Source organism: Colletotrichum phormii (assembly GCF_030913505.1).
Source record: "Colletotrichum phormii strain CBS 102054 chromosome Unknown BDP81scaffold_1, whole genome shotgun sequence".
Lineage (NCBI taxonomy): Eukaryota > Fungi > Ascomycota > Sordariomycetes > Glomerellales > Glomerellaceae > Colletotrichum > Colletotrichum phormii.
The window spans coordinates 3,474,090-3,500,224 of NW_026851443.1; the positions used below are offsets into that span (position 1 = coordinate 3,474,090).

Genomic DNA, 26,135 nt, shown 5'->3' on the forward strand with positions numbered 1-26,135 from the left:
ATAGATGACTGATGATCGCCAAGCCCCGTTCCCTGAGCTGAAGTCTGGGCGACTTGCACCCCCGGTGGATTCTGTTCAGTGGATGTTTCTCCTGGAAACGGTGGAAACGGAGACGAGGAGACAAGAGAAACGGCTAGCTCGGGTCACGGCATTGTTTTGCGTTTCACAGGCCAGACACTTTTCGTTTTCCAGAGTATCATTGGGGAACCACAGAACCACAGAACCACAGGGACCACCAAAAGGTAAGGGAATCGAAATGCATGGCGTGTTACCTAAGCCGCACTGCCACTCACCTTGGGTACTTACGGATACCGTGCTACAGCCTGCCTACGGATACTTCTACGGCGTACAGTCTGTACCTCCCACTTGGCCCTCCACCGAGAGCGCCACTTTAGTCCGTATTGATCTCCTGTTCGGACCTTTACTTCACTCCGACCGCATCTGTTTGTTCTGGAAACAACCTCGCCTCCTTCGATTTTTCCAACGTCTGAACTACCTGATACCCTCTTGCTTTTCGACTCACCAGAAGCCTTTTGCTCTACTCACCTTAATACCGACGACAACACTCGACTTCCACTACACACTCCTCGAGCAACACCTTTGATAACCGATCTATCTAGATTCAAGTGGGGTTAGTCTCACAACAGGCACCATGGACAGACAAACCATCATTGAGACCAATCGGTCGCTGCGCACCATCAAGAACGTAAGTCACTCCCCGACAACTTTCCGAGGCTATCGAGAGTCCGCGGAAGACATCGGTCGATCCTGGCCACTTTCCACCACAAATCTCTCGATACCCGACTCGATCCGCAATCCCACGGAAACCGCAGAAACACTTTCGTCTAACCTACCATTTCCTCCAGGAACTCGAGAACCTCCTCGAAAAGGGCGTCATCTCCGAAGATGCCTACGACAGCATGCACGCCACCCTCCCCGCCGAGACCCCCCTCCACGGCGCCGCATCCCGCGCCGCTCCCAACGCCGCCGCGACCCCCGTCCAGCACAACAACCCTACCTCCCCGCCCCCGACCGCCGCCATGGCCGCCCTGAACGTCAACCCGTCCGCTTCCCCGGCGCCTCCCTCCTATAACCAGACCGGACCCCCTTCCCTCCCCGCCCGCACAAATGAGAAGCCCGTCCTGGCGCACGCCCGCGCGCTGTACCGCTACGCCGGCGCCGACGCCCGCGACGTGGCGTTCGAGCGGGACGACCGCATCGCCATCCACGAGTACATGAACGCCGACTGGTGGATGGGCCGGAACCTCCGCACCGGCCAGGAAGGCATCTTCCCCAAGACGTACGTCCTCGTCGAGCAGGACATGGCCAAGGGCGCCTTCGCCCCCGTCCCTGCTCCGGCTCCCGCCCAGCCTCAGTATGCGGCCCAGCAGCCGCAGTGGGCTCCCCAGCCGCAGTACGCCCAGCCCCAGGGCCCGCCGCCCCAGCAGAACCCGTATAACGCCGACGCGCCGCCTCAGGCTGTTGCGGACCAGAGCACGGGGGGTAAGGAGGGCGGCGGCAAGGGGTCCGAGATGGGCAAGAAGTTTGGAAAGAAGCTTGGTAACGCTGCTATTTTTGGTGCTGGTGCCACTATTGGTTCCAACATTGTTAACAGCATCTTCTAAACGTTTTGTTTGACGGTGAGGTGCTGGGAAAATATGGCGATGGTTTTGCTATGGCACGCATTCCATGGCTGACGAATCTAGACGGAAAGGTTTTCTTTCCGCTCGAGAGTGAACATTGCTGGGAGGAAGTAAAGGGCTAGATTGCCTTTTCCCCTCTTTTTGTTATTTGCTGGGGGTTTGGGTGTATATCTCAACTCCCCCTCGGGAAAGCCCCAGTCCGGAAAGCCCCGCCAAGGGGAGCTCGGCTGAAGTTGCTTTTGGATCGGTTTGTTGCTGCATGGGAAAGACTGGCACATAAGGACACGCTCATTCTTTTCCCCCCCTTTCCTCCCGCTAATTGGTCATGGGTCTAGGCGTTTATCTGAATTTACAAGGCATTTCGTATATTGAGATCACTTTACATACTTTACATGACTATCCATCCGGTGACGTGATTTCGGGGGTCTCCCACGTGTTATCTCTCCGTCTGTCTATTGTTCTGTCGTCACTTGTTGAGCTCAATCTAATAAGTGAACCTTGGTAACGTGACAATGTCCCCAAGGTAGTCAGGCAAAGTAGTCATCAAAGGGAATCATCCCCCCGAAGACGAGGACATGATTGGGGGATTAACATCATTCGAGGGCAAATAAGTTCGGAAACAGGTATGGGTGGCAGTGAAGGAACGGGGATGGAAAAAATTGACTCCAGGCTGCGACTGGAGAATTTCCTCTCCCTCCCTCTTCTTCCTAGGTGTCCTGTTTGGTGTGTACTATACCCCAAACACACACCCGGAAGACTCGAGACTCCAATCAAAGCACAAGCTTCGGGAAGGGGGTCAAGAGAAAGGAGAGAACGAGGAAGAGAGCGGGTGTGAGATGGATGACTTCGCGGCTCGGTGACCCCGGACATCCGAGGTGGTCCTTGTCCTGGACGCCCCCCCTTCCGAACTGCTCGTTACCGGTCTGACGGGTATTTTTCTCATTTGATCAAGGGCCAGGGGGACGACTGGGTTTGGAAGGTTCGTAGGGAGGTATGAATTAGAGGGGGAAGGGGGCGGATGGTGGTCATGGCACGACGATGGCTTCGTTTTGCTTCTGTTTTTGAGGTATCTCGAGAGAAGAGAAGAGAGACAAAGCAGAACGTACGGAGACATTGGTCAGGTCGGATGTTTCTCGAATCGGTAAGCTACACTAGATTGTGTCCTCTCCTCCTACTGCGCCGGTCAATATCACTCTCTGTTATTACTCACGTTCTACGTGTTCTCCTTTGAATCCGGGGAAGTGACAGACACCCCGGAATTCTGATAGCATGCTGTGTGGGCGTAACCTTGCTCATGACGAAAGAACGGCAACTTTCGATAGTTCGTTTTCCGAACCTGTTGCTATACTATGTAAGCTGGCGAGGTGGAGGGAGGCGGGTATATTGAGGCTTTGGGGCTGCCAAGCTGTGTATATCAAGTTGTGTGTGTTACCGTCATTCTCCCTTCACATTCGCTGTGTAGACCCTTATGCCATCACACTCATCTCCCAGAGTATATACTAAATAGGGATCATGCCTCAAGAGCGTAACTTTCGGGACAAGAGCTGAGATGTGAAGAAAGGGTTCTTGATTTCCTCTGATGATACATCGTATCCCACTCATCCCACCCTTACACACGCATATACACTACTACGTACTTTCACAGACACAACATACCAAAAGAGGCGCGCGCCGTGCACATACCAGCTCCATCCCGTTCTCCCCCTTCCCTGCCCTCCCATCCACCACCTCTCATACTGATACGCCGGTGTGAAAGTGCGAGGCAACCTCTCTCGTCCCTTCCTATCCTCCACGCTTCTCCCACCCACACTTCACTCACTCTCACACACCCCAACCAAACTCATCCACTTCATCCAATCCCCTTAACGCCCCCGGATGAGATCTCTCCGACACCTCACCCTACCCCTCCTTACACTAACCTTCAGTCTTCACCAAACCCCAGACTTTATTCATCATCCATCCCAGAACTCCTTACATGGATTGCCCCCCTATTCCTCCCACACCTCCCATAAACGCCAACGGGATGAAAAATTCAAGGTTTGATCGAATCGCGCTGCTCCCCTCCCTCCCTCCATCCCGCCCTCCCTCTCTTTCGCTGTCCATCCCCAGCCGGGGTGTTATTCTTAGACTTTTTATTTCGTCGCCGGTACCGAGGCCGTGGACGAACATGTGCTCGATTCGGGGAAAGAACGTCGAGAAGAGATCGGGGAAAAAGAAAGAGAAAGAGGAAAAACGTGGGGTCCGGTTCGGGCGTGAACTTACACCCCGCGCTGGCTCTTCTTTGGTTCAATGCTCTCTGTCCATACAGTCCCCCATCCCCGGGTTTCAGGATTTCTTCTCATGGACGGGGAGGATGTCCGACGACGTGTGAGAAATCTGGAGTTTTTCATGCTAGATTGAATCTGGGGATGCAGGTTTTTGATTTAGATCTCTTCCTGGTTGGATGGATAATCGAGGTCTTGAGCGTGTTTACTCTCTAGTTGATATTTTTAATGTAAAGGATGAGGTCGAGGCTGAAAGACCATGATAGTTTCTCGAAATCTCATTGAGAGTAGCTGGTTTGACTCGTTTATCGTGATGTTGTAATTCAGGCTTTGGGTGACTGTTTCTTCATCTCGTCGTCTCACGATGAGAATAACTAACCATGATGCTTTTTTCGTACACCAGATTCGCAAACATATCCCGAAGTCACGCAGAGGTCAAAGGTTTAGGACAAAAAGAGGGTTGATATTCATTCCACTATCCAATCTCCCCCATCCCCCGCTGACGCGAAAGAAGAAGCTATTCCTACAGTATCTTAGAGAACACAGCCCCTCAATTTTCAACGAAGTTCCATGGAGTAAAAAATGAAACAAGACACCGTCTCCCACTAGTAACATCTCAACAACAGCAAAGTGTCGAGACGCTTCCTCTCCCGGACATGGTGCGCCGCCATATTGCAGCCAAGAGAGCCAGAAGAAGGCGAGACGGTGGAAAGGGGACAGCAGAGCGAAAACGCCAACAAAAACACTACCGTCTAGCAGGCTCCGAAAACACGTTCCCGCCAACCCACACATCCCCCCCCTTCATCTCCTCCTCCAAGAGTGAAAAATGAACAACAGACCCGAATCGAGTTCCGGGTCTGACGATGGTGGAAAAGTCATACACTGGGCTCAGCCTCCAAGAGGCGCCAGCCATACCTCATAATGCGGCGCCCTTCCAATCTTGACACCGTTCCTCCAAGAGTGGCGCCCGCAAGTCTGCTCCGCTTTATCATCTACAGCAAACGCTGAAATGCCCCTCTGTCTCTCCGTGTTGAACATTCTGTCGTTTTCTTTGCAATCTTTCGTACGCTTGCGTCTGTCGCGCAGGGATACATCAATTGTCGTGATGCTAGTCCCTCAAACATGGCGAATGCCTTACATCGGCCGGGCGATGCCAATGGGGGTACCCATCTTCTCGTCCTGCCACTGCGGCCGCTCGTTGTTCCAGTACCGGTCGTCGTCGTCGTCTTCGAGCGTCTTGGCCGGGGCGACCTTGGGCTCGAGGCGGCCGGCGGTCCAGGCGCGCATGGGCTTGCCGTACTTGTACATGACGGGCAACAGCATCGAAACACCCGCGAGCGCGGCGCTGTAAATGCCAAAGTTCTTCAAGAATCCGAGATCCTCGATCCAGGTAGTGACGTTGAATGACATGATGAAACCGATGATGAGACGGGATGAAGAGACGTTGACCAGGACGGGTCTAAATACATGTTAGTTGCGAAAATTTGAGCTACGTGATGAACGACAACTTACCCTGCAAAACGGGGATAACTCTCAACCAAGTAGACGGCGAAGATGGTGTTGGCAGTCAACAAACCGAATCCGATCAAGAAGATGGAGACAAGCACGACGATAGAAGGCAGACTTCGAATGTTCTCGCCGGCGTAACCGAAAAGGATCGGGCCAACGATGGAAGCCAGGAGCGGGAACACCAAACTGATGAGATGAGCCTCGGGCTCACGTCGACCTCCGTTTCGCTTCGCCATGTAGTTGGAAATCTTATCGGCAACGTAGCCACCAAAGAACCAGACGAACGGACTTGCGATGACAATGGGGATGACGGCGAAACCGAGCGTCTCGAACTTCCAGCCGGCGGCAATCAGGAGTGACGAACCGACCTGACCTGCGGCACCTTGCATGGAGACGAGAATGGAGTTGATGATGATGACCCAGATGATGTTGGGGAACAGGGTCGTCTTGAACATGTCAATGACGGACTGCTTGGCCTCCTTCCACTCATAGCCGTAGTTGAAAATGCCGAACTCGTCCCAGTTGGAGCGAGGGCGGAAGGTCGATTCGTCGATGCGGGGACGGGTTTCGCCAGGGCGCAGGGGGTAGACCTCCTTACCAGCTGTTCCAGTACGTCAGATATATCCAGTGGTTCAAGGAAGAAGATACTCACCGAGCTCATCGTCGTTGCGAATCCAGCGGGTCTCAGGCACGAGCAGGATAAGACCAATCCAGGCAAGCACACCAACGCCGGAGGTGATCCAGTAGATGAAGCGCCAAGAGAGGCGGGAAACAATGATGGGGCTGTTTCAAGTAGTTAGCCACTGTGAAATACGCTGGCATAGCCGACAAGTGTTTCAAAAGACTCACCTCATGATACCCAAGCTCACAATCAGGAGGCCTTGGGAGGCACCGACGGAAGAGATGGCCTTATTGCGCTGATGGATGAACATCATGTCCTGAATGATGAGAGGAATCAGAGCCTCGACGGCACCCGCACCGAATCCCTGGAAGCAACGAGCAGCCAAATGGCTGCCGAGTCCCTGGGAGAAACCTGCCCAGAGACCACCAGTCCATGCCAGGAAACCGGAGAGCAGAAGCACAGGGCGACGGCCAACGGCGACCGAGAGCGGTACAAGAAGGTAGGAGCTAAGTCCGTTGACGAGCAATGGGACGGAGGCCAGCAGGGCGACCTGGTACAGGGGCGGTCCACCGAGACCAGCAAGCAGCTTGACGGGGTCGAGGTTGACTTCGCCGGGCTTGTTCAAGGCCGAGATATCGATCTGACTGAGGATGTGAGGGTCGATGCCAGAGTACTCCAGCACAAACACAGGTACCAGGGCACCGACGATGAACTCAGCCGCGAGGGCGAGAGAGCCGACTGCGAACTAGTCAGTGGCAACCCAAGTTCATTCAACTAATACCAGACTTACAGAAGCAGAGTGCGCCAATGGACGTCCATTTCCTCCAGTTCGGCAAGTTCAGGGGATCTGTCAAATCGTATCAGCAAACAGTTGCGTATCGCAGTCGATCCCTCCTCCCCGCGTAGCTCCAATAGTCGCAGACTAACCCTTGGGATCCGGCGTGGGCATAGGCACAAATCGAATGACTCCTCCCTCGAACAACTGCGTCGATCCCACCACCAGGGCGTTCGGGGTCTCGACCCTCTGCACCGTGGCGAAGTTATCCGTAGACTCGGTCCAGCCGCTCTTTGACGCCATCTTGAAAGTCCTGTCCAAGGAACTTATCTAGATGTCGGATGTTGTCGTCGTCTTCGCCGTGCTAGTACAATGTATCGTGATGTGTATCGGCCAATTCCAATCTCTAAAATCTTTGTTGATCACGGAGTCGCTTTCGTATTCCTCCCCGCGGAATTTAGTCGTCTGGCCAGAAAAGGAAACAGGAACCTCGAGAAGGATGGACGGCGGCGAGGGTTTGGAAATATACTGCTGCATGTCGCCGTGCGGTGACAGGTTGGCACGAAGGGCGAGCGCTCTGTCATAGGCCGGCCGCGGTTAGACGAGCAGTCTAATCTGAGACGAAGGCCGATGTGTGCAACTGCGCAACTGTTTGAGCGCACGGAGCACTGTACGGGGTGGTAAGAAGGGATAGACTCGAAGCATTTCCAAATTGGTCAACTCATGCGGATGTTTGGGGGGTGATTTGATTTGGGTGGGATGGGCGGCATCGGATCGACCTAATCCTGGTCTCGCATCTGTTGGTGAAGAGCCTATTCGGGCAATACGTCAACCTGGGTCTTAGTTAGCAAGACTTGACAACTCTATAGCCCTCCGCTGGCCCACACAAACAAGACAATGGGGCCTCAGTCGATCTGCCCCGCGCTGAGCCAAAACGAACAAGCTTTACAAAATGGTCGTGTTTGGTTCGCCTCTACTGCCGTAAAAGACAGAGAGAGAGAGAGAGAGAGAGAAAGACTGCCATGCCATCCATTGGGAAAGCCCTCGTCAACTCATAACTGGAAGAGGACGGGCCTTGCGAGCAACTCGAGATGGGATGGTTGCAAAGTGACGGCACCGTCGACCACTCACTCCTGAACCGCCACGATCCCACTGTTGTAAAACTCTCAGATACGGCGAAGGGTTTTGAGTTGTTGCGATGGAGGGGTGCGTTGGCCTCGAATTGGTTTGAGCTGAAACACCATCACAATAGTCTATGCAAGGTCAGCCCTTGTCTCTCCGCCTTGAGCCTCATAGCAGCCCACCCCGGTAGTGGGCGGCAACTTCCAGTGGACCAACGGCATCGCAGTGCTCGGAGAATTCGAGAAAACCAACACCTAGAGGTTAATTTCAACGAGCCGGCGTTCAACTTACGTACAATCCCACAATTTACCCCATACTCTGCCATAAGGCCCGTCGTCGACGATCCATGGCAAACACGCCGACTGGCTCGTGGCCTCGACATCCGATTTTAACGAGAGTCATACCTTCTGTTGCGACGCCAAGTTTTCTTCACATCCATCAATTTTTCCAAGCATGCTTCGACACAGATGAATATTCACTAGAGGCGGAGCGTGGGCCGCCATGTTCCACCGCCACTCTCGGCCCGCTTTCACAAGCTGCCGTTCATGGGATGAGCCTCGGGCCAATCTTTGAATCCCAAAGGCCTAGCTAGTAATCTGTTTGTCTTGTTCAGATTTTCATTCAAAAGTTGCTGTGCTGTCAGTGAGGCACTCAACACCAGACGTCCGCCGATAGTGAAAGGATGTGAAATAAATCGTCCATTCGTGTCCGGTTCCCCCTTTCATCGCGTTCGCTAACCGGCACTACTTGATCCGCCCGTCTGTGTCATGAAATGCTGCCATCCGTCCACCCGTCATCGTAAAATAGGGTGTTGAGAAAAGTCAAGTCCTTTTCCACCTGACGACTCAAGGAAACATTCGCAACCAATGCTAGTGCAGGTGCTAAACCAATGAGTGGTATCCATGCCCGATATGTCCCAAAACCTCCAAACTCCTTTGTTGTAAACATCAAAATCCTAGGTATCTGTGCGCGACGTACGAAGCCAAAGAAAAGTCGGTTGCAGGTGATGCTACGAATCGAAAGCAAGCGTTGATGCGAGCCAGCGGCGAAACCAAATTAGTCCCTGCTTGGGGTAGACTCGGGAAGTGATGCTAGGATCTCATCCTGTGTCTCGGTGTCGTCGGGCCATGTTGGCAGGTCGAGCGACGCGTACTGCTCGCCAGTCTGCTCCTCCAATTCTTTTCGGAGTATTTCGATTGCAATCAGCCAACGTCGTTGCAGTCTCTGCCTGCGGTCATTAAAAATCTTGACCAGGGTATCTTCTTCTTGCGCAAAATCCGTTGCCAGATTCTCTATGTCCTGCTCTTTCTTGTCGGTCAGTTTCTCGAGTTCTTGCTCCTGTCGCTCCAATAGCTCCTCCATGCGCTTGGCCTGCCGGTCTCGCAAAACGTTGATTTTGGCCTGATGCAAACGCTCCATGCCGTCTCGCACATTGTACTGTTGTCCCAGCAGACGTAAGTCCCTCTCCGTAACTACTCTTGGTGGGAGGTCGGCATTCTGTATGCGGCCAAGTCCATCGCAGTATGCCTCCATGTGCTTGAGGCGAATCTTGACGCTCTTCTCGCTCTGGTCAAGCGTTGACCGTAGATCCATCTCAGCCTCGATCTGACGTTCTTCCAGGTGAGCGGCCGTTTTCGCGTGGCGCTCCTTCATCTTTTCGATCTGATCCGAGTATCGGTCGGTCAAGGCCTGCTTCTTCTCGGCATGCCGCGTCCACATGACCCATTTCTTCTTCCTCAGATACACCCGGAATCGATCCAGTTCTACGTTCATCTCGCCTTGCAGCGTGGAGAACTGCGCGTTCTCGCGGGTCCGCTTCTCCGCCTCGACCTTTTCGGCGGCTTCGGCGGCTGCCGCTGCTTCTTGCGCAACCTTTTCCGCCTCGAGTTCAGCTTCCCTGGCCTCTTCCTCCATTCTCCTGCGCTCCAACTCTTCGTCTCCGTTGCAGAAGTTGGGACAACCGACGGACGGATCCCAGATGGCGCCACAGATGTAGCAAAACTGAGCTTTGCATCTGCAAGTCATATGTGTGCAGCCCTGACTTAACTCGACTAGTGTTCGACACTTGTAGCATCGTCGCCAGCCGGACTTCTCGCCCATCTTGAGAACAGCCTCCAGTTCCCAATCGGAAGGGCAATCTTTGCCGACGGGATGGGCATTGCGTTTGCACATTACGCATACCCGTGTCCGACATTTACGGCACACCACGTCGAAAGGGTGTTTCGGGTCGATCCGATTGCGAGGAGGGATGAATTCACCACAGGCCGTATTTGGGCAAAAGATTCTAGCTTCCCAAGGCGTGCTGAATTGCAAAACAGCCTTCAAAAAGGCATGTTGCTCCTCTCGGTTGAGGATTTTCTGAATGATGGAACCCGGAATCGGCTGTGTGCAGCATCGAGGCGGCATCTTGGACTCGTCCGTCGTAGCTTGCTGAATCATGATACTGAGACACTCGGCACAATACGTGTGGCCACAAGGCAAGCTGTGCAAGGCATTCGACTTGTTAAAGTCATTGCGACAACATATGCAAGAACTCGAGGTTGGTTAGCAAACAGACAAGGAAGGCAGGTGACGGGGATTACGCACATTGTGGATTCTAGCAAGCCAGACTTGCGCTTCCATCGTATTTTCCTAATGCCCTCTTTGATGCTAAAGTAGCTTCTTCTTGAAGTCACGCTGAAGAGGCTGTGTGCGGTTGTATCGTGTGGTATTGCTGGAGGTGCCTTTTGGATCTTGGGTTGGTGTATGTTGGGGTCTATTTGCGACAGATACTTGTCGTAATGAGAGAAACCGAGGCTTTTGGAGCGTTTCCTGGCGAGAGACTGTGGAGGGACGTCGGCGGCAATCGGAACCGCATGTAAAGACGGATGAGACGTCAAGGTTGTGCTGGCCGAATCCCGCGAGGCATTTGAAAACGTTCGGACATGTTGCGTCGCGATGGTCGAAGTCTGCGATTCCGCGCTCGAGGTATTGCGCTTATCGTGTGCAAATCGGGACGTGGGAATACCCAGGGCGGTTGCCTTTGCGACCAGTTCCTCCTCCACGTCTGCTTCTGACCGTTGCGACGACAGCCGCAGCACTTGAGCGCGATATTCTGCCTCGCCATCGTCTGCGGTAGTCACGAGAGGCGGCGGCGGACGGGCCATGTCCGGAGATGAGCTCGTCTGGCCAGCGAGCGAACCCATGGCGGGCAGAGGGGTCGGAAAAGAGGAAATCGTCAAGTCAGGGCAGCGCGAGCAGAGGCATCGTGGTTCGGGGCTCGGTGTGGTTGACAGCTCTCCGGACCTCGCCAGCCGGTCAAGCAGACAAAGGTGGTACGACTAATTGGCAATTAATGCGCAGATGGGTTGAAACGGAAGTTGCAGGTACTGACTTGACATCGAACGGATCAAGTGAGGCCGGAGAAAGGATGAACCCACGAGGCAGGGCAACCACAAGCTCTGGCGAGTAGGCGAAGTGGACAGCGGCAATGATAGGACGAGAGGAGAGCCAAGGTTTGCAGGTGGTGGTGAAGGGCAAGGAAGGCCCAAGGGCGGGAAGCAGGAATAGGTCCGGTGGGATGTTCTGTATTGGTAGAGGGCGCGAAAGGGTGGTGTATGTCGTTTCTTTTTTGGGTGTGAGAGACGAAACGGCGAATTGGGATGCGGCCTGGACCGCGAACGTGACTTGACGGGATAGGAGGATGATGCAAGGTTTGGTGAGTGGTGTCGATTGTCGATTGTCGATTGTCGATTGTCGATTGTCGAGGAGGGGATGGGAAGCCGAGCGGAGCGTCGCTGTGCCGGAAATACGGGTTGAGTGTGAAAGGGCGGATTGATGGCAGGGGCGAAAGAGAGCGCAGATCTTGGGGACCCTTGAGAATGACGAGGGGGGCTATCCGTCCCACGGCAGGCTAGAAACGGAGCGGGGAGAGGCGAGCGGTCGTGCTGCGTGCGACGCTGTGGTGGTGAGATGGGCGAGTCGCGGGCGGGTAGAGTCTTAGAGACCAGACCGTAAGGGGGACTCGGGGGAGGGGCTCTCCAAGGTGGTCGACAATCAACGTCCCGATGCTAACGTTTTCGAGTCAAGGGCCGAACGGTGAGTGCGGTTCCCAGGTAGGTGTACGGTGAAGCGGTGGAATGCGAGAGAGATATCCGTAGACAACAGCGGCGCAGGTGAATGTAGGCAAAGGGAGGATGCTTGCCGCGTCCTTTTGCTCTGCTGCTGCTCTGCAATTATGTCGAATCCAAGGAAGAGTTGGGTAAGAGCGGGACTCGAGTTTGATTTGTTGGTGGTTTGTCGGCTGATGTGTGACGGTGACGAGAGCGCGACCACAGGACGGGACTCGGGAGACCTGAATGTGAGAGGGAGAAAAGGAGCCCTTGCTGGAGACTGCCCAGGTGGGAATCGGGAAGCGCAGGGCGGCAAGGCGGTCGACAGTGGGCCGTCCAAGGTGAGCGGTGTTACCTTGCTGTTGGCTGCCCGTGTGGAGAGATGGACACTACGAATACGCAGTATGGAGGTAATACCTACACATGGAAGGTACAATAGGCGACAGGGATGGGGACCAGGGCATTCAGAGTCTACGCAGTACAATCATTGCGCGAGATGGCCGGTAAGAGATGACAAAGACTTGCCAGATGAATGTCCGAGGGCGAGCATTAACATGATAAGATGCAGGTGAGAACCATTGGTTTGGGAAAGATTGGAACAAACTGGACAATGGACTCAATGGAGGGACATGGTGACATGGGATTGGGCTTCCGGCTGTTGGCGCCACATCCGACATGGCCTGATTCCCCATTTCCTGCATGGCTCGACTCCCGTCCGCACTCTGCACTAATTCTGTTCTCTATACTTACCGCAGTCGTTCTCATGTGTTCACTGCTTCAGTACAGGTGCCCGAGGGTAGGAGGATTTCCCATCGACAACAAACAAGTATCGTACTGGATGCATCTTCATATAAAAAAAATACACGGCTGCAAACACGCCGTCCTCCGTGGAAATTTGCCTTAGGTAAGATTAGATGCAGAAGCAGCGAAGGCAGGTGCTAAGATGGATGATGTACGGATACCTGCTCCTGCCTTCCAACTCTCAAAGGCCCCGCCGGTGCCGCCGCCACGGACAGATACGTACCGAGTCCCGTCCCACCCTTCCTGCAGTGCTGCACCATCTCAGCCATTGGATCCCTAGTGGAGAAGGAGAAGGGCATGGCGCCTTCCCTTTCTCAAACCCGTCTTGGGTACGAAGTACGGAGTACATGACATCCCGTGCGCCTGACCTGTGCCTGCCTTTCCAGTGTGCCAGTGCAAGGTTTCTTATTAGTGCTGAGGAAGGTACTTGGAGACATGGACCTGCCATCAAAATACCTTTTGCCAGAGGCAGATTTGCATCTACAGAGTACAGCAACGCTTTCTCCTACGTTGATCAGCTTGGACCTCAACAACGACAACTCTACCTCAGGAAGCTTCCCCCAGTCAAACCACAATCTCCAACTCGTGTCAACCATGGACTTCCCAAGCCGCCAGCGCCGCCAGCGACTCCTCACACCTTGACAAGCCTCCCGGTCTTCGATAAGAAGATGGTACACAGACTTGGACAATGTCACAAACTTGACTATCACAGACGGAAGCCTGCTGATAACACAACTCCTCGGCTTCTACTTCGTTGTCGCTCCCTCCACCTACTACCATCATACGGCCCCTGCCATGTGGCACGTCGACGTGCCCCACTGTCAATGTACAACGTTGACGCCTGGTGGTGAGCAAAAGTAAACGTCCCCGGATACAAGCTTTGAAGCAGCCCAGATCAAGGTAAAGGCCAATTCGGAAATGCATCTCATTCGTTTGCAATATGTGGTATCTGCCCTCCCCTAGGCACTTTGAGCTATTGTTCCCCCCTTCTCTTGTCATCGCCAATAAGCCCTGTGCTTGGTTGGCCTGCTATTACGGTGTACTGACGGCACATCCAGGTAGGTCTTCTCCGGCCTTCGTCAGAGATCCGACTTTCCTGCATGTGCCGGACTGGGAAAGCCACGCTCGTTCTCCAGCAGCCTCTGAGCCGCCGGCCGTTTTCCCAAACCTCGGACACCGTTGGCATCCAGTCATAATCCATAGCATCCGTCGTATGCAGCTCTAGATTTGCCGAACCCGAGAGTCAATCCGCATACAGCTTGCAGCAACACTTCGCTTCGCATCGCATCATGAGCTTTGGCCGGTTGGAGGAAACGCCGGAAGCTATCCGTCCCCATGGTACCCGTACCAAGTACGTAGGCAGATATCAGCCCACTTTCTCCAAGAAAGAACCCCGTCCCGTTCCCGCCGACCGGGGGGAGGCTTTGAGAGGCTCCGTCAACACGAAGTTTCGTTTCCCCCTTACAAGGGTACATTTACCCTCCGCCTATCCGTGCTGTCAATCTCTGCATTCGCCAACAACACGACCAAAGGCTGATGCTAGGAATCTAGGGCTGATGGAAAGCAGTGTTCATGAGAAAGAAGTCTACACATCAACTGACAAGGCAGTCGCTTGGAGTCCATTTCAGCTACGCCCATGGCATCATCGAATCCCGAGAATGGTCGCCTGGCAACTGCCTGGATTTCGACACGCAGCCTCAAGACGGCCTCGACGCCCACAATGTCAGATTTCGCGTCTCCAAGAGCTACATGAGCAGTACATGCGAAACTATAGGCCATGCATGCTCGCCACTTAAGCTTTGGAAACGTCCGTGACACTCATAAGGTCGATAATAAGGTCGGCCGATGGTCTGAGCTTCGCACAGCTTTCTTGACAGGGCCAAACTCACCCATGACCCCAAAGAAACCTCCAATGTCCCCCAAAGGCGAACGCCTTGACTCGCCAACGGATTCTCGACCATGGTGGAGGAGGAGCTCCAATCGAGATTCTCCTCCACAACTCTAATTGCTCTCGGGAAGCATGTTGCTGCATGGCTCTCTTGCCCCTTTCCCCGATTCCCCCGCATGGACAACTCGAGTCCGAGTTCGCGCTACACACGGTATTCACTTTTAACACCGAGTGCTGCACCGCATCGGCCCCACACTGCGCGGTCCGCTGCCGGAGTCATATCCGGGCAGCCGGGGTTCTTTCACGTTCACCGTGAGACCTAGACTTAACACACTCACAAATATGTCATCTCCACGCGCAGGCGCCAAAGATAAGGCTCCCAACATCGGAAATTATGCTTGCTCGTTGGCGACAGGTAGCTTTAGCTGTCTCAACTTGGCGACGGTTGGTTTTCCTCATCACGAACAGGAATAGAAAACAACAAAGGGCCAAAGGCAAAAGGAGAACCCCCACCAAGAAGCAAAAGGCAAAGTCAGGCTCGAGCCTCTACTCTTCAGCGAAGTTGAGCATAGTCTGAAATAAGGGCTAGTCACCACTCAAGCTTCCCGTCCACTTTTTCAACTGATGATCATTTCAGGGTGATTTCCGAGTTATATCAGACATTAGCCAAGGCTTTCCGGTCAACTGGGCGACCGCTGATAAGGAATTCTCCCCGGGCTTCTCTATCATCCTAGAAACCTCCGAAGCGAACGAAGGTTACTCTCAAATTTGCTGCTGCGAGAAGCTCATAAAGGTGCTCATGAAGATGCACATGCTGCAGCAACCCTTCTTCGCCTCTGGAGCAACCTAAAACTGTACAAAGCTACTTTGTTCTCCTTCTTGATATCACTTACCTGTCTAGATCACTCGCCTGTTGCCCGATATCCGTCGCCACACATCGGGGCACATGGCCCCTATCAATCATGGCGTTGCATACCTTGACTCTGGGTAAGCGGCATGGTGAAAGGCTCCTCTTTGATACTTGAACCGGGGGCATCATCGCTGCCACCGTGTCTCATGGGCAGAGGCTTCCTCACTAGCAATTTCTCCTCGTCATCGATGCCCGTCTCAACAGGGCTCTCCTACGCAGCCAGGAGTAGAGTTCTGCCAGACATGGGACCCAACTTTGATGAAGGAAAGCTATCACGGTCTCGAAGTACACCGCTTTTCACTACGTGGCAGTACTCTATGGCCTCCTCGCAGGCCGTTTGCTAGCAAACACCACACCGGAATGCAATACAACCCTACACTCGAGTCAGTCGTATACATAAAACCGCACGCATTCCACGAAAGCCAGGGTAAGGGTGGCCCCAGCTGCCCTTGTCTGCCCGATGCACTTTGAAGTAGTCACAGACTCCCGAGCCCGTCCTTCACCGGTCGAATGCAGCAGCAAACCAGACTCTCATCACTCTGGTTTGGTCCAGGGAGCTCTGACCCTCCACGCCGTTTCTCACTTTTGATGTCCGGCAAGCCTTTTGATGCGGCTAGTACTAGTAGTGGCTTACTCCGTTCAACCTGCCAAAGTTTCGCGGACCAGCGAATCCCCTCGTGGCAGTCGTACTAATATTTGGCTGATTCGCTCGAAAACACCTACCATGCAGAACTTGGGCTGGCCTAGAATCGTGACAGAGAGGGGGTGGGTAGCTTCTCTTCTGCAGCCGTATGCTCCCTGATACCATTAGACGAAGTCATTTGAGGTGTCTCTTTTTTTCCTAGCCTTGTCATCGTGCTTCCACCATCAAGTGCCATCGAATCGATACCGGTGTCTAGCTCGGAAACCGACTTTGACGTTTCCGGCCGACTCTCTTTCTTATTCCAGTCGATCAAAGGAAAGCCTTAAACTCTAGCGTCTTTTGTGCAATCACCGGCTTTCCCCCAAGTTTGGACGTCTGGTTTTTTTTTCGCCGCTCATCTCGATGGATTGGGAAATGGTCGGGGGAAGTTTGAAGCCGCCACCAGCGGCGGTGCTGCTGCCTTCATAGCTTGCGGGGCGGCATGCCCCAGTCACTTGTCAAGAGAGGCGGGCAATGACTTGCCGCAGACTATCACTTTGTAGTGCTCGTACCAGTCGAATAAAAGGTCGGGTAGGGCGGCTGGAGATGGACAGATCGACGATACGTAGGCCGAAAAGAACAGTGGCATGCCTTCAAGATCACGTCGAAGAAACGCCATTCAATCTCGTTGGACCGAGAAATATCATTTTTTGGAATCTATTGAACCTATTGGGGGTTGTGTATTGGGCATAGTTACTATTCTGTTGGTACAGGGGTGTGTGTTCTAGCTAGGTATCGAGTGTTTTACAGACTCTTCTAATGAGCTGAGAAGATGAATGGTCCTGTCCCCCAATGTAGAGGAAGGAACCTTGACAAATATACAAAGCCGCAATGTGTTGTACATAATTACGAATGGGAGAATAGAAAGAGGGAGGAAGGAGGAAGAAGCAGAGTCGTTTGAGGATATGTTGCTCGTGGCGCTTCGTATACCGGGTAACTCTTTTTTTTTTTCTTCCTCGGCGCCTTGCGTCTGCTTCCGGAGACGCCGCCGCTGTCGTACAGTCCGTTCCAAGGATAAGGTTTTTTTGCACCAAGCCCTCGAATCCTTGAACAGTCTATCTTTCACTGATCAAAGGCTTGTGTGATCTTCTGTTCTTTCCCCCTGCTCTTTGGAAAGGACGCAGCCGTCGCGCTTACAGCTTATGCACAAGGCCAGGAAACAGCACACACAGGAAGTCGATGAATCGGCTTTATCGTTGTTTCTCCTCTCTGTTTCATGCCCTGCCCGTTGGGCACCGTTGGGGGAACGATTTCTTGTTTCTTTCCTTTTTCTTCTTTGTCTTTTTTGTCGTACACGGGCTTGGCGCTCACTGGAACCACTTCTTGGTCGTGCTCTTGGCATTCGCCGCCGCAGCGGCCTTTTGATTCGTCACGCGCCGAATCTTTTCGCGGTTCCTCGCGTCCAGAAGGCTCCCCGGCCCGTCGTCCAACCAATGCTGCTGGCCGACAGCCTGCTGCTGGGCATGGGACGACGAAGGCGAGGGCGACGAAGAGAGCAAGGAGCGGGTATTCCGCGTCAGGGGTCCGCGCTCGTCAAACATCATTTTGACGCGCTGGACCTTGCGGAGCTTGACGAGGCCGTACCAGCAGACGAGGAGAGAGCAGATTGTCGAGGTGACTGTGATGCCGGCGAAGCCCCAGTTTGTGTCCTCGATGAAGTTTTCGAGGTTCATGCCGTAGAGGCCCGCGAGGAAGGTGCCCATTGCTAGGCCTAGGGTGCCGACGCTGAAGCGGAGTTCTAGGAGCATGAGGGCGTTGCGGTTGGCGTCCAGAATTGCGCGGATGCTGGGTTGCAGTTTTGATGTTAGTGAGGCGTGTTCGACTTGTGAAAGTCTGGAGGATTGCTTGTGGAAGTGGAAAAGGGGGAGACGGGGGGGGGGCTTACATCTCCTCGGTGTTGCGGATGCCAGACACTAAGTTCTGAGCCTCCTGGACGATTTCGTCGCAGAGCTTATTATACGACTCAAGCAGCAGCTCCACCTCGGTATGGTCATCCACCCCGCGGTACAGATCATGCGCCTTTTCGGTGAGGTACATGGCCGCCAAGTCGTCGTCGGCCTCGAGCAGCTCCTCGATAGCGTCGCGGACCAGCTTGGCCTTTTGCTCAAAGGTGCTCACGCGCTTAGACAAGATAAGGAGGACGCGCAGCTTGTGGCGGTCGATATCGTGCTCGAGCTCGCTGAGGACGCGGATGACGGGGTCCCGGACGGACTCGAAGTCGGCCTCGAGCTCCGACGTCACAGAAGTGAGAACGGCTTCGAGGGCGCGGAACTCGTAGGGGAGGCCGCCGACGCCGTTGCCGCCGCCCTGCGTGTTCTTTTGTTTGAGCTTGCCCTGTAAATCGTACATGAAGGCGGACTGCGGGTACGACGTCTTTGAGCCGTAGACGTCGAAGAGGAGGACGCGGTCCTTTTTGATGAGGACTTTGAGGTGGAGGAGGTTGAGGAGGATGGCGGACTGGCGGACAAAGATGTGAGGGAGGTTTGACGAGTCAATCTTTCGCAAGTCGCGGGGTAGCAGGCCGTACTATTAGCAGTATCTCTTCGTCAGCGTCTTGTCTCTATCACCAAGTTGGCCCTTTCCTGTCTATTTCCCATGGGACACTTTCTCTAACCTTTGCGATGAGCTCCGTCTTCTTGAACTCGCCATCCACCAAGATGACCTCACCGTTCTCGTCCACCTCGGTACACCGCAGCCTCGGCTCGAGCGCGGCTTTGGCGGTCAGCACGCGGCGGTTGTTGAACATGGAACCCGCGCCCCCTTCGTCGTGGAAGGGGAGGTCGTTGGGCTTCAACGCCTTGGCGCCGCCCCAGCTGCTGATGCCCCAGAGCTTCTCCTTCCAGGTCCGCCGACGGGGCGCCGAGGGGTCGTCGCCGCAAGCATCTTGTCTCGCGCGAGTTGTGCTGAAGAAGGCGGCGGCGGCGGTGGTCGTCGAGGGCGACGACGATGCTGTCGCTAGTGGTTCGAGAGCTCTGTGCCTGCGGGATATCCGGGCGGCGGTGGTGATGTGGATCTCGGGTCGTCTGCAGCTCGTAGTCGCTGTCGAAAGTGATCTCGTGCCCGTCTTTGAGGTTCGCTTTGCGAGGCACCTGGGGTTTTGAGCTGGTCGAGGGGAGCCGCCGCATCGAGAGATACAAGCGGAGGCTTCGATGCCTTGGTTCCGGCTGAAGATTGAGGCCTCCGTTTGCGATCGCAGGAACCTAAGCAGGCTTGTCGAAGGTACTCGACTCTGCATCGCGGGAGGCATCGCGGGCCGAGAGGACCTATACCGCAAGCTTGGAGATGCGAATTCCTCGTGAAAGTCGTCGGGCTCGCTTTGCGCGATGATTGCAGGGCGGAATTGGCGACACGGAAGCTCTCAATCGTCACTCATCCAACTTTTTTTTTGGTCGTTTTACCGCGCAGCGAGTTTAAAGTTGGGACCACCAGCTGCACGGTCCAGGTGATCACGGACAGTCTTTGATGTCATTCGACACGGCCCTCGCACAGTAAAAACCCCCACATGGGGGGAAATCTCGAAGACCCTCCAGTCACTTAATTAGCGGGTTGAGAAAAATGAGGTTTTCCCCAGGGTGAGTGAGTGATATCGTTGGGGATCAGTCTGTTTGGTCACAAGATTTCTCTTGAGATTTTGCGCAATATTTCCAACTGCCGAGCGCATCGTCCCCTCTGAAGTCCAGACGAGGTTTGATAGTTGGAGGCACAAGGTTTTTCACTTACACCATTCTTACCTCAGCTCCAGCTTTTCCCTTGAACCATCCTCATTGATACTCCTCTCAGAGAAAGGTCTATCAAGCTGGCAATTCTTTTTCGTCTCTCATCTCTGAAATGAGACCGCAGACATAAAACCCGCCTGGGGATACGAGACAGACAGAGAGAGAGAGAGAGTAAACGGGGAGAAAGGTGGCTGTCTGTCCATGGGCAGATCATGCAGTTGACCCCGATCAAAGTCCGAGGCAAGCGTGGCAAAGCCGCTTCCTCCTCCAAACCACAGACCAAGGACTCATCATCACTGGCGCAGAAGCGGGCGTCACGCCTTTCAAGTCGTCCAGTCGCCAAGCGCCATTCACTCTTTGAACTCAACTTTCCCCTCGAGATCGCCGAGCACATTTTTATACTCAGCGAGAATCTCAACTTTCCTCGTTGTAGCCCGCGCATCGGCGCTCTGCTCTCTGGGCGATCTACTCTCGTCAATATTCTCATTGCCGCTTTCCATCCGACCTGGGACTGCTGGTTCGGTGTCGACAAGCGAGTGATCAAGACGGCTTTGAAACAAGGCGCGGCAGACGACGCGCGAGGACTATGGCGTTATGAGAGCTTCCCCGAGTTATTTCCAGGTGACGCCGAATTCCAGGTTTGAGCCCACAATGTCTTTCCCCAGATTTTCACTCTGCTGACTTTGTGGCCAGTCTTCGCTGCTGAGCAGTCCATGGATCAACGTGGACATCATCTTTGAGGCTCGACACATCTGGGCTTGGCGCTTTGCCCGCGACAGGTGGTACTCACACTCCCACGTGGGCCTGAAAGACGAAGAAGAAGCAGAGCAGGATAACCCCCTCGAATCACCTCACGATCGGGTCGGCGGTTTCGGTCACTTTGACTCCCGCGGTTGTTTCGAATACGACTGGCTCTCCTACGGCCTCAACGGCTCCAAACCGGCGCTTGACCTTTACGTTGATGTACACCCAAAGACGACGATCCCTGACGACCTCCTCACCGGCCCGTGGACGCTTGAGCAGCAGAGACTCCTTTTCTGGCTTCGGAGGGGCGGCGCAAAGATTCAGCCGGAAAGTCAGACTTGGGAAGTGAGTTGATATCCAGCCTAATGCATTGTACTTGTATTCAAGGGGAAAGGGGCTTTACTGACACGACACAGACTCTTCGTGTCGGCCTCCAAAATGCCGTCACGCATCGCAGTCCAGGCAACCTAGACGGGCGCTTGATCGAAATGCTCCTCCTAGTGGAAGACTACTTTCCCTCGCACGCACTGGAAGACAACCCGTCGCTGTGGCCGCTCGAGATCCTGGAAGAGGAGCACGCCAAAGTCGGCCGGTTGCTAGCAGCGAGGGCCCGCAGCACCGCGGGACTCTTGTTCGAGCTCATTGAGCTCGAGAAGCGGATGATTGAGTATCACCGCCGCGTGGTCGATCTGCTTACGTCGAGACTTAGTCGCCATGATCGATTGGCGCCGTCTTCGATCATGGCTGCTGGCCTGTTACCTCAGCCGCGGAACCATTGAATAATACGGACGGAGAGAGACAGCTTATGCGATTGAAAAGCATGGATTGGTGCTGTATATGACTTTTGAGTTTACGGGACTTGCATGCCTATTGTAATGTAATTCTGAGGTTGTGTGCGACGAGACGTTCGAGGGATGTTGTAGCACATGGATTTGGTGCGAGGTCCTCGAGATGGAACGAGAATGGTCGAGTAGGATCTTGATTCCGAGATACCGAAAGAAGAAGAAAAACCAGTCATTCATTGTATGTACCCTACTTCAGCTACACCAAGGGGAGGACCAGAAAGATCTGCCGCATTCACTTCCCGAGTTTCTATTTCCACCACCACTGCTTTTGCTATCGCTGCCTTCTCTGCTTAACTTTCTTTAAGTATTCCATAAAGAAAATACTCGGTGAAGCCTGAGAAGGTAGTAGGAAGTCCGGGGATAATTCTTCCAGTAAAATGGAGTTTCGGGACAATCGTGGACTTTTTAGAAAATCGTCGTCAAGGAAAAGGGGGGTTATGGAGTGAGCTACTTAAAGTCGCTTGCGTGCCCGAATCACCATCACCGAGCGGAGCAATAGCTCCGATCCTCCCCTTGGTGTAGTTGGTTCATCACGTTCGACTGTAATGGTTACATTGTCATCGAAAGGTCTCTAGTTCGATTCTGGAAGGGGAGAACTGCATAATATTTTGCCATTTCGAGGATGTCTTCCTTTTTGGAATTGGATTTGGAGTGATTTGGGTGTAGGCTTTTCGGTTTGTCTCCTTGTTGGGGGCTACCGAAAGCAGAGGCGGGATCGGGGTTGTTGTGGAGACCTGCTTTTTTGGGTTGTGGAATGTGGACGGTGCTGTGCGATTCCTATTCATTGTGGTAAACCAGTAGTATATGTAAAGAGTTTGGGATGATTCGAGGAAGGTGGTTTATGATAATACCTGTTGGTACTCAAAGCAGTCTCGTCCTGGGGTTTCTGGGCAATTATCATTTAATAATCTGGGGTTTCGTTTGGATGCAAGGGCTGTGACTTCTTCTTTTCCCATTCTACAGGTGACTCGATCCTTCAACCTTCTGAATCAGAGTTTCTTTTGTTCGGAATGTTCTACCTCTTTTCTAGTCGACATGCTTTCATCGTTTCCAGCCAATGCGTTTTGCGGAGATTTGATAATTCCCGAGCTTCGGTAGAAACCCCTCCGCGAGGCAGGCATAGAGAGAAGACTTCAGACACCGGGGCTTGGAATCAACTCTCTTCAAGCAGCTTGAAGAATTTCGGGTCTCGGACTTTAGAGGAACCTAGAGGCTTCTATGCGAGACATATTTTGAAGAGGAAATGATCTCTAACGAGTTTCTACTTGATAGAATGAAGACATGAGAATAGAGTCGAGTGAACGTCACGCAAAGATCTATATACAGCTAATCTCGCCCAATACTTCAAGCACTTCCAAGTATAGATAGATACCTTTCAGATGACCCCGGAAACGACGCCTTGATTCTTCGCCAGGGCTTCATCATGATTTGCATCGAGAAAGACGCAGAGAAAACTTGAACATACCTTGCCAAGCTCACTACACCTTCGAGGTTTGATATTGATCAACAGCATAAGCAGCAGCAGGAAACCCTGAGCTCGCACATCACCCCTCCTGTCCATCCGCTCATCCAGCACCCGGAATCCGAGCTCAATCTCACCTCACCCTCCAAAGGGCACGAGAAGACATCGACAGGCCATCAACCTTCCGTCTCCAGACAACTCTGCACAACATCCCAAGATCCCGAAATACCCACTCCCTTCAAACCCCCGGATCTCTCGGTATCTCCCCCGCCCCACGATGCCGGGCTGCGGGGGTTGACATATCGGCGAACACATACATGCACATGCATACATAGGCCGTCGGCCTCCGGCATCCGCGCGGCACGCACTGGCATGCTTCTCCTTCCCGTCCAACTTGACCCCAAACCATCTCACCGAGACGGGGTGTTGAATAACCCCCCCCCCCCCCCAAATCGGCGAGCTGAATCGGGTAGGCCGTCATTGTCTACCCCTCCTTCAATCTTGGTATACTCCCGTCAAAGAAACAGAAACGTATGTAGAAAGCAAGAAGCACACTCCGGGCACGCTGACCGAGTGAGCAAGACGGCCAAAGAAAGAAGGGAGAGTTATCGCGCCGGGATATCCGGATCAGGAACTCAAAAGTCGCCGACTGCAAAGGCATCATCTACACCGATGACTGGTTTCCCCCACCGGAAAGCACATCATCCCGGCGTCCCAGATTGAGTGTAGTGGAATCTCTGAACGCTCTTTCGCATCCGAAAAAGCATCTTCACTTCGATGACTCTCCAACAGACTTACACAGACCGAACCAACAAACCATCGGAAACTCTTCCGAGAATCAGCATGGGCCTGCATCATCGCCACATTCGAGAACAGGCGGGTAAAACGGGGCCAGGCAGTCGCGTCAAACACCGTGACGAACCGGCTCCCCCCTTCGCCATCAGTCCCATCATCGCCGTCCACGACATCAGTGACTGCCTGCGAAGCCAACCCAAACAAGCCATCCAGCGTGGCCAAAATCTCGGAACTCAGGCTCCTCAAACTTCATCGTGACAACCAAGAACCATCCCCACCATCCAACTTGAGACACTCGTCATCCCGTCTCAAGAAAGGAACCAAGGTCCCTTGAGAAACCTCGTGTAAGGCTTCCTCTCTAGGCAAAAAGAAACCCCAATCGTAAATTCAATAAGCGCTTCCCAGGGTGGTGTGTGTCCCAGCCAGCGCTCGGTGACATGCCATCCCCTTGCTCTCAGTCATGTGAATCCCTCCTCTACGCAGGAGACACTAGTCACCTACGTTCACTCACGCCGTTATCCAAAAGGAAAGGAAAACCGGCGAGTGACTCCCATTCTTTCCCTCCGTGTAAGCGGGCCATGATACACGAAATTCAACATCAGGCTGAATCATCCATCCCTCCCTCCCCGAAACCTCCGAAACGGGATGCCTGGCACCGTTTCACACATGGCCCTCTCAGACTAACTAGTCCTAAGGTAAAAGAAGCACCAATATACCGCGTTAGCCACTTATTAGCGTCTTGTAAATAAAAAACGGCAAAACCAGTCTTCAATTGACAAACCTGTAGCATAGACCTACCTACCTTACCCAGCCGCCCCTCCATCCCATTTTTCCCTGCCCAACGCGTGACAAGGGTTGTGTCAAAGAAAGAGAAGGAAAAAAGTATTCTTGCTCAAAAAGCCCATAATGGACTTTCCTTAAGCGGCAAGCGGGAAACCCACCACCGAATAACGGTTGGATGTGTGGTCGTCAACCGCCAATGGTGGGTGGTGGTGAGGTGGTGGTGTCGTTGGGAGGGCCCGGAGCATAGGCCGGGCGGCGCGCGGTATGACTCACACTCCCTCACAATCGCTCACCGTGACCAAACACCCCCAGCGCGCCGCGCGCCCGCGTTATCGCCGACGAACCATCGGGCGTTAGGTAGCACTGTAGCAGCACCACCGCCGCGGCGGCCGCCAAATGACATCTCGTCATTTCTTCATGGGTCAAGTGTTGTCAAAGGAATCAACCGGTTTTTGTGTTCTCTGCATCAGGCTTCTCCGTCCCGGGCTCCGTCTCAGACCGTCTAGACTTGAGGTTAGCTATTTCTCTCGCTTGGTCACGGTCAATACGCCGTTGGCAGCTCCGTTTCGAGAACCTCAAGCTCAGTCTCTGAGAGACAACCTCAATAGGCACCTGGTGTCACCGTATTAGCAGGTCATCGGAAGTTCTCCGTTCAATGAATAAGCACTCGCAAGGTACACTATAGGTACCTGCTTTCACGAAGCACATTGTGAACAAGGCTGTTTCCAGCGCGAAGGGTACACAGAAGAGAACTCGGTTCCAAATCTGGTAAGATCTTGATTTGATAGGCCAGACAAAGCAAACAACTTGTGTCTCGTGGTCGAAAAGCTAGCTATGAGTCTCTCGAATATAGCTTCATCGCTTTCGTATGAAGTTGTAGTAACACGTGCCGTGTCGTTTGCATCCTTTTGTGTGTGATGAAACATATCCGATGAATCGCGACGGATCACAGATGCCGCGCGCAGCGAATGAAATGGTGTTTCTTGTTGGCTCGTTTTGGTCGCCCCTTTCGGATCTCCCATCGAGCGCCCAATCACACTCTCCCAAACTCTGATCGCGGGCGATTCGATTCGGAAGACCCTTTCGTCTCCAATCCAGAATGCAGATAGCTCGAGAACCAGCAATAGCTCGGTTCTCAGGCCGACAAAACGCAAAAAATTCAAAACGCAAATCGACTCTCTTCTTCAGCGTGATCGTACAAACACAAAACGCGGCGAAAATGCCGCCATAGCTTCTTCGCCGTCCACCGCCCCCCATATGCCTTGATCCGTTGATGCATGCAAAGATTATCACGCTTTTCGTGCCGTTCCTTGACGCCATCTAAGCTGTTCTAAGGACTCGATGAACCGCCAAGGTGGTATCATTAGCACTTTCCGTACCCCGCCGCCCCGTATTTGTTTCATTTTTGACAAAGGAAATGGAGGATATTGCACAAGGAGGTCAAGATGTGTTCAACTTTTGACCAGTAGGTATCTCGGGAGGT

At 53.5% G+C, this 26,135-nt stretch overlaps 6 protein-coding genes and 1 non-coding gene across 7 annotated transcripts; 3 read left to right on the plus strand and 4 right to left on the minus strand.

The window, feature by feature from the left end:
* Positions 1-652: 652 nt before the first annotated feature.
* BDP81DRAFT_388959 (uncharacterized protein) lies at positions 653-1,625 on the plus strand (the record flags this gene model as incomplete). The annotated part of the gene is made up of 2 exons (XM_060587198.1): positions 653-706; positions 867-1,625. 2 exons carry the CDS (start codon positions 653-655, stop codon positions 1,623-1,625), a joined length of 813 nt encoding a protein of 270 aa, XP_060452165.1.
* Positions 1,626-5,041: 3,416 nt separating this feature from the next.
* BDP81DRAFT_444711 (major facilitator superfamily transporter) lies at positions 5,042-7,116 on the minus strand (the record flags this gene model as incomplete). Its single annotated transcript, XM_060591870.1, has 6 exons — positions 5,042-5,366; positions 5,420-6,017; positions 6,069-6,199; positions 6,266-6,776; positions 6,829-6,885; positions 6,966-7,116. 6 exons carry the CDS (start codon positions 7,114-7,116, stop codon positions 5,042-5,044), a joined length of 1,773 nt encoding a protein of 590 aa, XP_060452166.1.
* A 1,875-nt stretch (positions 7,117-8,991) lies between these two features.
* Positions 8,992-11,120, minus strand: BDP81DRAFT_388961 (IBR domain-containing protein; the record flags this gene model as incomplete). The annotated part of the gene is made up of 2 exons (XM_060587199.1): positions 8,992-10,468; positions 10,522-11,120. 2 exons carry the CDS (start codon positions 11,118-11,120, stop codon positions 8,992-8,994), a joined length of 2,076 nt encoding a protein of 691 aa, XP_060452167.1.
* Positions 11,121-17,614: 6,494 nt separating this feature from the next.
* Positions 17,615-19,554, minus strand: BDP81DRAFT_305867 (cora-like Mg2+ transporter; the record flags this gene model as incomplete). Its single annotated transcript, XM_060583215.1, has 3 exons — positions 17,615-18,092; positions 18,193-18,833; positions 18,922-19,554. 3 exons carry the CDS (start codon positions 19,552-19,554, stop codon positions 17,615-17,617), a joined length of 1,752 nt encoding a protein of 583 aa, XP_060452168.1.
* Positions 19,555-20,235: 681 nt separating this feature from the next.
* Positions 20,236-21,546, plus strand: BDP81DRAFT_305708 (uncharacterized protein; the record flags this gene model as incomplete). The annotated part of the gene is made up of 3 exons (XM_060583197.1): positions 20,236-20,661; positions 20,717-21,112; positions 21,184-21,546. 3 exons carry the CDS (start codon positions 20,236-20,238, stop codon positions 21,544-21,546), a joined length of 1,185 nt encoding a protein of 394 aa, XP_060452169.1.
* Positions 21,547-22,119: 573 nt separating this feature from the next.
* On the plus strand, positions 22,120-22,207 carry BDP81DRAFT_t8. The gene has a single exon. It is a non-coding gene; the product is annotated as a tRNA-Tyr (tRNA).
* A 3,126-nt stretch (positions 22,208-25,333) lies between these two features.
* Positions 25,334-26,122, minus strand: BDP81DRAFT_15866 (uncharacterized protein). Its single transcript, XM_060581989.1, has one exon. The coding sequence runs from the start codon at positions 25,970-25,972 to the stop codon at positions 25,508-25,510; it is 465 nt and encodes a 154-aa protein (XP_060452170.1). The 5' UTR covers positions 25,973-26,122; the 3' UTR covers positions 25,334-25,507.
* Positions 26,123-26,135: the final 13 nt, after the last annotated feature.